We start from the raw sequence: 13,785 nt of genomic DNA on the forward strand, positions 1-13,785 counted from the left end.
CCCAAGAATTCGATTTTGCAATCAAGAATTTAAAACTCACAGCTGCAGGCACAGACGGGATAAATAACAAAATTTTAAAGAATTTACCAGCTACGGGAAAAAATTTGCTGAGAGAGTTTTTTAACAATAGTCTATCCACCGGTATCATTCCTAATATCTGGAAAATGTCCAAAATAATTCCCATATCTGCAAACCAGGAAAAGATAACAAGAACACAGAAAATTACAGACCGATTGCCCTTACTCAAAATACTTGTAAATTAATGGAAAGACTAATCCTTGAAAGATTGATATGGTGGGAACAAACATACAATATTTTTCCTAATTTTTTATTTGGTTTCAGAAAAGAAAGAGGAACTGAAGACTTTCTAATCAAATTAATCACCGACATAAAAGACGCCAGAACAGACAAATATACCATCTACCTCCTCTCATTAGATATAAAGGGCGCATACGACAACATCAGAACGAACATCTTAATAGGAAAACTGTTGAAAACTAATCTTGACACAAAGATAATCAAATGGATAAATAATTTTCTAACAAACAGGTCTTTAAAAGTGAGTTGGAGAAACTCAATGTCAACCACCAAACCCCTCGCGTATGGTTTGCCTCAAGGCTCAATCTTATCAGCTTTCCAGGGCCGTCGACAGGATTTATGGGCCCCTATGCAACTTTCTTCAGGGCCCCTAACTTTTTACTTGAATCTCCTCTTTCTTCGCTCTGCTTTTACATAAATATCCTAAATATTGTCAATGGGTCTAGGTCTAATAAAAAGGGTTTTTTTGTTCTTTTTTTTAACTGAAAGTTTTTTTTTCTCAATTAAAATTGCTTTGCTGTGCTTCTTCTTAATCAAACTTTGTAATGTTATTAAAAAGAGGTTCTTGTATACAGGGCTGGATTTTGACTTAGTGGGCCCTAGGCTAGTTTAAGTATGGGGGACCTTTTTCGTAGCTCGGACAACATTTTATTAGTAGCAAAACAGGCTATTTTTTAAGTTTTTTTTTCCCAACTATGTGTCTTTTCTTCTGGCACATATAGCGATATAGCCGTGAATGTGTTTTTAAAAAATGTTTTGTTATACTGTCTTTTTATTTATTTATTTTTTTTACCTTGGACGAGGAGGGTTTTCAGGACAGTTATACAGGGACCTCCTTTGAGTTGAAGGTAGAATACCTCAAATTTGAGGGGGTCCGGTCGTTTCTCCCCCGTAAATGTTTTTGAAAAATGCATTAAAAAATTCTGCATTTTGAGGTCTTTTAAGAGGTAATTCGAACTACAAAGACATCAGCAAAAATAGGAGAACAAAATACAGAAATGTTTTAAACTTATGCACTCTTTTGCAAATTAAGGCAATACAAAAGAAAAATTGCCCTTGGTTCAACAAATCGTTGATATTTATTGACAGAGAGGAAAAGCGAGAGAGAAGAAACGATATGACGCAAAGTCTATCACTTGCTCACATCGACTTTTGGTTACATATTTTATTTTTCGACCCCGTTAGTTTTGATTATCCCTTTTACCCACCGACAAACACAACGCTGAATCAATTGAAAAATTATCTAGATTAAACAATGCATAAAATTCTTTAAAAGAAATGGTGGAAATATTTAAAAAATAGATACTAATGAGAAAGTAACACTTCTTACCATTCAGAAAGTTCACCTAAAGGCTATAGCTTGTTTAGCTTATTCGTAAATTCAACACTGATTCTAATTAATACAGTGACACAGGGGAGCCCCCCCCCCCCAAGAGAAAGGATTATGGATTATGGATAAATAATAATCTCAAATGGAAAACCCACACAGATACAATCGAAAGAAAAATCATCAAAACAATCAATGTTCTTAAAATTCTCAACACACAAAGTACCGGAATGAATAACAATAACCTTATCTCAATAGTTAAACAAACCATTATCCCACAAATCGATTACGCCAACATATGCAGGACAAAAGACACGAAACGAAACAAAAACCGATTCTCCACCATTGAAAATAAGGCACTTAGATGCTGCCTAAAAGTCAACTCTTTTACCCCTAACGATGTATTACGACATCTCACGCACCTTGGCTCGTACGAAGACAGAATGATCTGGAACATTGTCAAATATAATCTAAAACAAAATTACAAAAGTGATCTTCGAAGAAACTTTAAAACCAATATGAAAATAAAAACCAAGAGCGACATAGAAATCAAAGCACTCAGTATCATAAAAAATTATAAATCAAAATATGTCAATAATCAAGACAACTTGCTAGGAAATCTTAATATACCACCATGGAAAGAAAACAACCTCGAGTTTATCACGAAATCTGAACATTTTCAAAAGGCAACCTACATAGAAGAAATTAAACAATCTTTTCTTGAATATACTGATCAACACAGCAACTTTGCTATCTGGGCAACAGACGGCTCAAAAATAGAAGACAAAGTCGGTTTTGGCATTGCGAACAGTAATAAAGTTATTAGGAAGATAAAACTTCTAGACATTTGCTCAGTGTTTACAGCGGAAATGATCGCCATCTATTATACTGCTAAATTTCTCATCGACAAATCAAATCCCACCATTATTATTACTGACAGCTTAAGTTCAATAGAAGCATTAAAGAACAAAAAGAAAAAAGAAGAAAAACTTATTGTAGCCACAAGAAATATCTTACAAGAAGCCAGCAAGAACAAAAAAATTATTGTAACCTGGGTCCCTAGCCACACAGGAATTTATCTAAATGAATTAGCCGACAAATTAGCTAGAGAAGCCGTCATAGGCCATAATATTCCAATACTTTCGCTAACAACCTGGAAAGACTGTAAAAACCACATCGAATCAGCTCATAAAAATTAACAAAAGGAAAGGTGGATGAACTCAAAATACTACGACAAATTCAAACTAAGAACTATCCCTGATAAATCAAGCATCCATTGGATTAAAAACAGAAATCAAGAAATCTTTTTAAATCGACTAGTCCTTGACAGTTTCCTCTTGAAAGACAAACTCTTTAAACTAAAATTTGAAACATCCCCAAATTGTAATTCCTGTGATTCTCCCGAAGCTATCTGGCACAGATTAAACACTTGTGATCGTTATAATAACCAAAGAAACCAGCTTATTCAACTTATCCCTAAACACCTTGTTTATTGCTCTGACGATTTTTTAGCCTCTCCCCTTCTCGCTTTCTCTCCTGATTATTGTTCGGTTCTCTCCTCGTTTTTTCTAGAACCGTAATCCCTTTTGGCTTTTCGCCCTGTTCGTTTTCAGTTCATCGCTCCCTGCTTTTATATCTCGATTTGGTTTCGTTCTTCTTGTCTCTTAGGTTTATGCTAATTGCCTAAAATCCCACAATTATCCCTTATTTGCATACATATTTGATCATTCCTTTTATATCATATTGTGTACCTTTTCCAATACAAGCTTTGTATCAACCTTTTATATTAATAATAATCCTTGCAATTTGACGTCCAAATTCTTCAAGCCACTATTCACTAAGATCCGATGGCACTCCTTTTTTAATATCCCAGTCCTCGTAAAGAAGAAATATAAAGACCCTCCCATGATTGGTCAATCTCCTTGATTCAATATTCGCTCCTTTTAACTAGCAGAGGCAAGGCGTTTTTCACGCAGTCCTCTCATCAACCTGGAGTCTGAAGACTCTTCTTCAACTTCAACTTCATATAGCATACTTCTACATTTTCTGACGTGATGATCACGTGTTTTTTCGGCAGCGCTTGCTTTTTTTCTTTCCTTTTTTTTTTGTTTTATTTAGGGATTGCATTTATTTCTTTTTCCATCCCCCCCCCCCCCAAGCTGGAACTTTCGCTGTATCTATATTACGTTACATTTCATAGTTGTGCGCATTAATTCAATAAAAACAGCGAGATTTTTTTTATCTTTATCAAACGCTACTTTTTGCACACTACGGGGAATTTGAGCTTTTTTTTTTTTTTTTTTGCTCTACTTAAATAAAAAAAGCGGTTTTTTGAGTGTTCTTTGTGGAGGAAAATTGTGCACTTTGCAGAAAGTGTTTTTGCAAAAAGAAAAAAAAAACCTCGGCAAAATCGATTTAAATGCGGGATTCCGTTTTTTCTTCACTTTTTGTTTAAAAGTTTGGGGATACACCTACACTCCAATTTATACTGTAAATTCTTTCAAATTTAATGGGTATTTTTTACTCTGGTGTGCCATTGATGTCGATCATCGTTTTTATATGCTGCGTTTGTGACAATGCGGCATTTCAGAGCACTTAAAAACTTTCTGACGGACTTTATTCGGGATGCGGAAGTTATGCCGATGCGGCGCTTCTACTTTAAGTTACTGTACTCATAGCGCCTGATCAAAGAGGGGTCGAGGAAATATATATATACAGGCATTTGACGACAGGTGCTTCCCCCCTCACTTGCAGTTTCATGAACAGTTTCAAAATGAATATTTTTGCTGTATGTTGCGGATTGATAGAAGCTACACGCTAGTAACTTATATTTGTTTTATTAAAAATGTTATGTTTGACATGCATGGATTCCCCCACTCCCTTTTTTTTTCTTTTGTGACAAAAATTTTGGAACGAGAAGGAGGGAAAAAAAATCATCAAACCAATAAAACAATATCCGTTTTGATTGCTGACTTAAAATTAAAACTGGTCCGTCATTTTGATTTTTCCCTTGGGGGGGGGGGGAGGGAAGGCAAATGATGCATACTCAATGCATTTTTTTTATAAAAATAAAAAAAAACCAAAAACTCCACAAACCTATATAATAAAGCATTAATTTTCTAAAAGAAATTGACTCCACTGACCCCCATAAATGTCGAGCCCGGAAACAAAAGTTTATGTTGAATGCTAGAAATACATAATGCAAACCCTTTTAGTTTTCTTATTTCGTTATTTATTTAGTTTCATTATTTTAGTATAAATTTTATGTCCCATATTTTAGAACGAGTTTATTTTAGCGCTGCATTTTGAGTCTTTTTCCCTTTTTTTTAAATTCAAACATCTGCTCCTGTTTTACGCGAAAATGCATGTCAGCTGCTGATTATTGTTATTTAAAACAGCTTGGTAACAGAATCTGAAAGTGTTCGTACTTTCAAATGATAAATGGATGCTCTTGAAAGGATGTTTTCGTTAAGCAAACCCATCAAAATCGCAAAAATTTAAGCCTAGCGAAATATCTCAACTTAATAATCAACTTTCGGTTCTGTTCAGGGGCGCCGACTTGCAAAAATTATTGAGGGGGCTAGACATCACCGGGGGCTTAGGGGGTTATGTACTTCCACGGAGGTCCCCCCCCCCCCCACAATAAAGGTCAGATTTTTGTTCCTTGAAAATGCCAATTTACATATTTTCTGGTGTGTATAATTTAAACAAACAAATGTGATATGGCGTTTTCAAAGTAAAACAATCTAAAAATTGGTATAGAAATTTTCTGTTTCATTTAGATCATGTCACTTGTCTTAGTAAGAGACATTTTTTTGTTCATTTTTACGGGGAGTCGTGCAGTGCCGTAGCTAGGCATTGAAAAAGGTAGGGCCTTTGACTTGCATAGAAGGGCACTCCCAGAGACGCGGACTAAAAAAAATATATTGTGTGGGGGGGGGGGGGGCATACCGGAGGGTCTCGCAGCGGGAAATTTTCTAAAATTGAGATGAAAAAGTGAGTTTTAAAGCATTTCAAAATTATATAATGAACATTAGAACCCCAAAAACTCGACAAGCCTGAAACATTTTTTGGCTTTGAAAAAAGGAAAAAATAAATACAAACATGCACAGTATTTTTTGTAAAAAGGTAATTTAATTTACACATGTTTTTTAAGACCAGTTTTTTTTTTTTCATTAGTGATATCGGCTAACATACTCATATGTAAACGCAAGTCTCTCAATGTCTAGGTCATTCTTGAAAAGCAGTTGATTTTTCAAAATTTGTTTCACCTCTGTTTAACAAAAGCAAGCACTCTTGTTCAACTGCAATAACCTGCGGGAGTTCAGTTGATGTAAACCGCCCAATAATGCAAGATTGCGCCATTTCGCAAACCTCATCAATGTATTGCCTTGTAGTGCTTTGGGATTTCCTATTCCTATTCAGAGTCACAACTGACTACAACTGTATTTATGTCGAGGACTGCATACTAAGTGCCTTGCCTCCATTATTTTATATACCGATAGATGGCAGCACCATCACCGGATTGAACAGTTATTGAGAATTTAGAACTAGTCCAGGAGCTAATAGCTACCTGGTGCACCCCCAGAGGTATTGTTTCACTTGGAGGACATTGAGACCACGAGCATATTTAACGTCGCCCAGTCCCCTTTAATGACGACGGTGGATCTTCGACCATCGAGGTTCGAACTCAGGACCCTCCGGCCCCGAATCCGACACTCTACCGATCGGGCTACCACGGCCCCTGTGGGATTTTGAAAGTGTGCGGTGAGCTGGCTTCGTTGTCTTCATACTTCTTTGGTATACGTCGATTCTGAGAAAACGAAGGATGTTGAATTTGTTCATTTTGTGAAGGTTTTTCTTTTAAACACAATACCCAAAAGTATTCAAAACTATCACGCCTCTCATTTAATATACAAATCAAACCCTCGTATATTTTTTCCAGATCAGCAACATTTAGATGAGCGCGTCGCATCGCTGCCCACCAGCAAATGACTTGACCCGTAAGTTCGCGCACTGGGACAAATTCTAAGTGTGCTTGCAGCACCGTAACACTATCATTATTCACACTACTCGTTTTCAGTTAACCTGCTTACTACCGCAATAATTATTTGTTTTAACTTGTTACTGAATGTATTTTACAAGAAAAGCTATCTTCAAAGAAAGAAAATAAAAGTTAAATTTATGAGTTTAGAAAGCATAATATAACTAATAATTTTCTTGATTTATTGGGGGGGGGGGCTCTGCCCCCTCAAAAATATTTTTGAGGGGGCTTGGGCCCCCTCAGGACCCATGGAGTCGGCGCCACTGGTTCTGTTCATTAAAAATTTTCAAAATTTTCAACTCGCTTAGTCTCCGATATCTTTATTTTCGCGAAAATTACTCCTAGTGAAAATAAGTGCTTTTACAGAAATCAAAATGTCTTAAAATGTTCTGTAATTTCTCATTATGCGCCCATCACAGTTGTTAGCGTGATTTTGGCGGCTAAAAAAAAGTTAAATATTCATATTACTATGTACTGTAGTGTTTATATCCATAAACTCATTTCATTGTGTGTAAAATTAAATAAGAGCTTTTACTGTATTCCATTTATTGAGTACTAGTGGCACCCGCACGGCTTCGCCCGTAGTAGAAGATTAGAAGGTCTTTTGGTTCGCCTGTATATTTACAAATAATATATGATGAATTTCTCGCCAATTGGCTTGCCCATGTTATGGTTCCACATTATGATAACTTGGTAATTTACTCGTCCATCTTACGATAATTTTGCTCGGGAAAATGTTCTTGAAAAGAAAACGAACAAAATCGAATTTTTGAAAAATCACTTCGAGATGCACACCCGCATGCTACAAACTAATTCTGTGCCAAATTTCATGAAAATCGCACGAACGATCCAGGCCTATGCGCGTCACAGAGATCTTGACTGACAGAGATCCGGACAGAGAGAGATCCACACAGAGAGACTTTCAGCTTTAAGTAAAGATGTAATCTGTTTATTAGAAAAAGACTGGAATTGAGTCTAGTGTGTTAGATTCAAAGGGAAAGAAAAAACTTTCAAAAAAGAGTGATACTTCGTTAAGAAAAATTAAAAATGGCGCCCAGGTTGATCGTTTCGCTCGCGCCCTTCTTCAGATGGCCCTTCGGTGGAACGATCCATCCAGCTACGTTCGGTAATCTTGATGAATATTTTGTACTCTTCCATTTTAACCCTGAATGAATGGAATTGTCTTATTTTTGTCATGTTAAATGTTTGGTCTGTGGACGTTGAGATTAGAAAGAAACCATTCATTTTTAGATCATTTTAGGGAAAAGCAACTATCCATCATCGGCGGAAAATCAGATGATTTGCTGATCTGATATTTTGTTGGTAGTTGCTTGCACAGATAAATCAAATCACTATCAGAACTGTCAACTACATATCATTTAGATTTAAGCTGTGCCTGATTACTGCAGGGGCAAGTGTCCTGGGCCTTTCTGTCAAAGGAGGGGGGCATTTTTTTTAAAAATATTATTTAAATTTTTGCTTTATTGCTTAGTGCTAAAATGTTGAGAAAACTGAAAAATATTGTGGTGTTTTTATTGCAGCAAGATTACTTTTAAAATTGTATAGTATAATTTTAGTGTTAGACTAGGAAAAGGAGAAATTTATTTTCTTGTCATTAAATATAAATGGTGTGTTGTTGTGAAAAGCTTATTTATTTTCAATATTGCATAATATTTTCTTAATTTAATTTTGTAATAATTTCATTTTTTCTGATTGTTGAAATAATTTATAAGAGGGTGGGGGAAGAGCTTGAATAAATGTGTGCATGTTGCCCGATCACTCTGCTCCTTATGTTTCAAAGCAGATTTTCCCCACAAGTTAACACGGTGAATGGCTGTTTAGAAAATTGTTAACTCAGCTGATGCATTCATAGACGACCCGTTGAAGAAGGCAGTGTGCAGTAACTGCACCCTCACTTCGAAAATTAAAGGAACACCCCCCCCCCCCTACGTTATTAAGTTTAAAATTAACAATCAATCGAGAGAAAAAAAGGCAGTGTAGATTGATCTATTTTGAAAGTAAAAACTACATTTTTACACTTGCGAATAAACAGGATTTTAATATGTTATTTCATAAAATGTGAAAGATGGCTGCGTCCCAAATTTTTTTCTTTTTTTTTTTTGGAAGGTCAGTTGATTGACGATGATTTCCAATATTGCCCAATTTTACAAAACAAAAATCCCAAGGGCAGGGTTGGTAAGGTTTTGGACACTACTACGGTAAAAACCCTGGTTTTTACTGTCCTGTCCAAAACTGTCCGAAACTATATTTTTAGAGAAATTGTATTTTGTGAGAAAACATCAAAAAACAGAATAAAATGTGCACTTAATGAAAAAAACTACAGTAAAACCTGTGTATAACGGTATTGTCTATAGCAATAGACAATAACAATTGTCTACAACAATATTTCCCTTGGTCCCAGCAAAATTTCAGCATTATTAATCAAACTGTCTATAATGATAACCTGTCTGGTACGATATTTTTTTAGGTCCCAACAGTATCGTTGTAGACAGGTTTTACTGTAGTTAAATTCTTGATTAAAATTTCAATTTGTATGCATGAGTTCAATTTTTATTTAATTTTTTTGATAATAGTAACCAACTTTCCCTATGTTTATGTATATGCAGATGAAAGACGGGTTAGCAAGGTTTTTACCGTCCTGTTCAAAGCCCTTGTGTCCGAAAGTGTCCAAACCTTTTTTTTTTTGAGAAACTATATTTTGTAAGAAAATATCAAAAACAGAACAAAATGTGTCCAAATTATATTTGTATTTTTTGGACTCTTTAATATATTTATTCAATGTGATCATTCCAGTATAAATATATATGTCTTATTTATACAGCTAGTTTTAATGTAGCTACGTAAAAATCAAATTCTTCAATTAAAATTTCAATTTGCATGCTTGAGTTTTTTTTCTTCGATGAAACAAATTTTTCGACATTTATGCATCTGTGCAAATGAAAGTTCAAGATATAGTGCAATAATTGACTTAAATGCAATAAATTACTTTTTTTGTAGTTACAGAATGTATTATATTAAAAAATATGAACTAAAAAAAGGAGTAGCACAAGTTTTAAAATATAAGTGTTTCATCATCAATTTTTTAATGATTCAAAAAAAAAAAAAATCTTTAAAACATTCTGTGAAACTTATTTGCAAAACCCATTAAAAAAATTAAGCTTTTTTTTTTTTTTTTTTTGCACCTAAATATTGCACATGTAATAACATTCCTTTGAGTTATAAATGGAGCTAAAATTAGTTCTCTTGGTAGTGTTGTGAATTTTCTTTCACAACTCTACCAAATGTTACATAAGGAAGTTTTTATGTAATATGAGTTATTGACACAATTTCTTTTCAGTAAAATATTTTTTAAATGAACATTTTGGAGAAAAATATTATTAAATACTCATTGTGTGTGTGTGTGTGTGATTAAACCTCATTAATAGTTATATTTATGCATTATGAATATTGCAGTAAATACGAATTGATTAGATTGCACCCCTTTAGTTTTAGCTATTTTTAAACAGTTTCAGACTCTTTTGGACAGTTTTAGACAGTTTTGGACGATAAAAACCACCTATCTTATCCTAAACCAGTTTCGGACAGACCAAAACCCAACCCTGCTGAGGAGGATTGATATTCCCTACCTCCACCCTCTTCTCTGAATCTTTCCCAACTTTTTTGGTGCACTAGCTACCTATGGACATACCACATTTTGTATAGATTTGTATGCATGTATTTCATATAAATGATTTGCCCACACAATAGATTATTCTTAGATTTTAATGATTTTTCTCATATTTCAAGTGCACTTTGTACCACCTGATCATTACATTTTCAAGTCTAGTTTTAGAGTTTTTGACTGTACCTAATTTTATTAAATTTCACCTTGTTTTTCTTTCTTTCCAGGGTGGTGTTAAGGTTCTTGTCACAGGACCTTGGTATTCATCCTCTTCCCCTTATACCATTTTATTTGATGGAGTTAGTGTGCCAACTACATTAGTTCAAAGTGGTGTACTTAGATGCTATAGTCCAGGTATTTGAAGCTTTTATCAAGTTACACTTTAAATATAACCATCACTCTCTTATCTGCCACCTGATAAAGATGTATTACACTTCTATCCGATTTATTATTAAGATACAAATTTGCTAAGTTCTTAATTTATATAAATATATGCAATTCATTTTTAAAAGTTTGTTAAAAAGCATTTTTTTCACTCATCAGCAGTGCTTTAAAATATTATCACTCAGGTTCTATGGGAGCTATAGAATTGTACAACAGCTCATTTAAAAGAAATTTTGGGGTTTCCTAAAATGCTATTATAGGCCATCTTTAATAACAGTAGCAAAAGGAATACAGCTTGGAACTCTTCCTCAGATATTTTTCGAAATTGAAGTTCCAAAAATGCAATTTTTTGATGATAAAGGATAAAAAGGGATCCAGGGATTTTTTAATGCTTCATGTTTTTCTATGTATATTTGTTCATATACATAATAAATTGCAAAGTAAATTTATATATAAATTTTTAAAAAACTTTTATCACATTCACAAGTGAATTTATTTTTAAAATTATTTAAAAAGGTTTTTTTTTTTATTTGCCAGCAGTGCTTTAAAATGTTGTAACTCAGATTCTATGGGAGGTACTAAGTTGTATGACAGCTCATTTTAAAGAAAATTACTTAACACTTTATATGAATTGTTAAATTTTAATATTTTGTGAAAATAAATTTCTCAAAAACTATTTAAGTTGCATATCAAACTGAAATGCTCAAATTAACTTTAAAATGAACTATTATACAACCCTTTAGCTGCTACCAATTTTGAGCTTTATTATTGTAAAGCAAATTTGGGCAAACATTGTAAAAAAAAGTGTCCTACATTATTTGCTGTAACAGTTGATCCCTTCGTGGCCCCACTCTGAAATTTGTTGGATGTATTTTTTAAAAACCATATATTTTTATAAAAGATTTGAAAAATACTGTGTTTCAAAAAGTTCTGAATTTTTAATTTTTTGGAAAACATTAAAAACAAAAATATTTAAGTTACATATTAAATTAAAGTTCAGGTAATTATCCTTAAATTGAGCTGTGTTGTAACTCTGCAGTTTCCATTGAGCTTGAGCTTTTAACATTTTAAGAGATTGCAAGCAAGTTTTTTTTTTTTTTTAAATCTTAACAAATTTCAAAAATTAACGTTATCATCAATCACAAATGATAAAAATTTAAAAAAAAGACATACAAATAAAGTTTTAAAAACCCTGAAATTATCAAGTTGAGTGCTTTGTTGTTTCATATGGAATAACCCTTAAAGATTTGATAATGGAGTAAAATTTCTGCCAACCAATCCCATTGCTTGTTGCAGGATTTCACTATTTGTATTGAGGGGTTGTCATAAATGATGGCTTTTTTTTTTTTCAAAATTTTTGACCCCTCTCCCTTTTGTCACTAAGTGCAGTGGCGGCGGATCGGGGGGCAAGGTAGGCGACTACCCCCATACTTTTTTCATCATCAAAGATTGCCTCAATGTTTAAGATTTAAACTTCAAAACATTCTGGGTGAGGTTACCCAAACATTAACGCCACCAAATACTGTTTAAAATTTCAGTTTTAAAACTTCAATTTTGAAATTTTTCTGGGAGAAAATCCTTGAGCGCACTTCCTCATTTCTTTAAATTCAAAGATGACCTAAACTCGCGTTATAAAGAGTCCAGTTTGAGGGGGGAAATTCAGGAGGAGAATCCTCCTTGATATCGTAAAACTGCATTTTTAAGCCTCAGATTTAGAAAAAAAAATCCAGAGATCTTTTTCTGAAGCCCCCAAAGGAAGTTCAAGATTGAGTTCTTAATATTTCATCAGTTCAAAAAAAAAAAAAAATAATAATAATAATAATACTGGAAGAACTTCCAAACCCTATCATTACTCCTTCTGAAATGATCCGATTGATGTTTTAAAGGACTGTTAAAAAATGTTTTAAACTTCGCAAAATTTCTGGGAGAGAACCCCAAACCCCTTGCTCTAAGTTTACTAAAGATGGCTTTAATTTGCTTCTTTAAGGCATTAGTTTAAGATTTTTTTTCCGGGATGAGTCTCCCTTACCCTTACATTACCAAAGACAGTCCAAACTTCTTTGTTTTTATCATTATTATTAATAATTAGACTTTATTTAAAAAAAAAAAAAAAAACATTACGGAGACAACCATGGAAACTCCTCTTCATTCCCCAAACGTTGACAAAACTGTATTAAGACGGCGTATTTAAAACTACAATTCCAAAACATTCACTCGAGAGAACATCAAAAGCCCCCCCCCTTCCCCCAGTCACTCAAGATAGCCTAAAATAGTCTTTAACTTCCTAAACAAAATTTGCCCCCGCACTTATAAGCCCCACTCGCCGCCTCTGACTAAGTGTCACACTTCACCTTACCCCTCCCCCTCCTTCTCACATGCCACACTATTTTTTACAAAGATATTTTTTTAAATAATAATTGAAGTTGACATAATGATTGACAGTTGTTTTTAACCCTTTGTCACGATCTCACACCCCTCCCTTTCCCTCCCAAAAGCTTGACATCATTTGTAAACAGCCTCTTATCAGATTTAAGGCCTTACCACTCATTTAGGAATCACTGCATTAATCAAAATTCAGCTCTCACAAGCCTTTCTATCATTTTGCACCAGAAAATTTGCGGCAAGTTTAGTAGATTGAAGGAACTGACAATAATAATTTTGTTTTTCCTGTTTTAAAAAATCATAATGCTTTATAGTGACATATAGTACTGACATTTCAAAGTGCATAATTATAATGTTATTTCATTTATTACAAATACATTTCTAGTTTATTGTTATTGGTATCTTTATTGTGTGTTGTGTGCTTCATTTATTTCTTTTTATTTTGCTAACAGATAAAACAAATAATGAATTATGGTTTATACAGTAGGCGCCGCTCAATGTGATCACGGTTAATGTTATCATTCGCTTAATGTTATCAGAATAGCCAATTCCCGGAACACTTGTATGTTAACACATGTTAAAAAAAGTCGGATATTGTAATCAGCGTCTTCGTTTATTGTTATCACTTTTTCATAAACTTTCAATTTT

At 33.8% G+C, this 13,785-nt stretch overlaps 1 protein-coding gene across 1 annotated transcript in view; it reads left to right on the forward strand.

Annotated features, from left to right (window-relative positions):
• The window catches only part of LOC129216242 (calmodulin-binding transcription activator 1-like), a 181,578-nt gene that overhangs the window by 128,961 nt on the left and 38,832 nt on the right, over positions 1-13,785 (forward strand). Inside the window, exon 9 of the mRNA XM_054850441.1 lies at positions 10,599-10,725. Coding sequence (XP_054706416.1) covers positions 10,599-10,725 — 127 coding nt within the window. The remainder of the gene's footprint in view (positions 1-10,598; positions 10,726-13,785) is intronic.

Source organism: Uloborus diversus, chromosome 2, assembly GCF_026930045.1.
Source record: "Uloborus diversus isolate 005 chromosome 2, Udiv.v.3.1, whole genome shotgun sequence".
NCBI lineage: Eukaryota > Metazoa > Arthropoda > Arachnida > Araneae > Uloboridae > Uloborus > Uloborus diversus.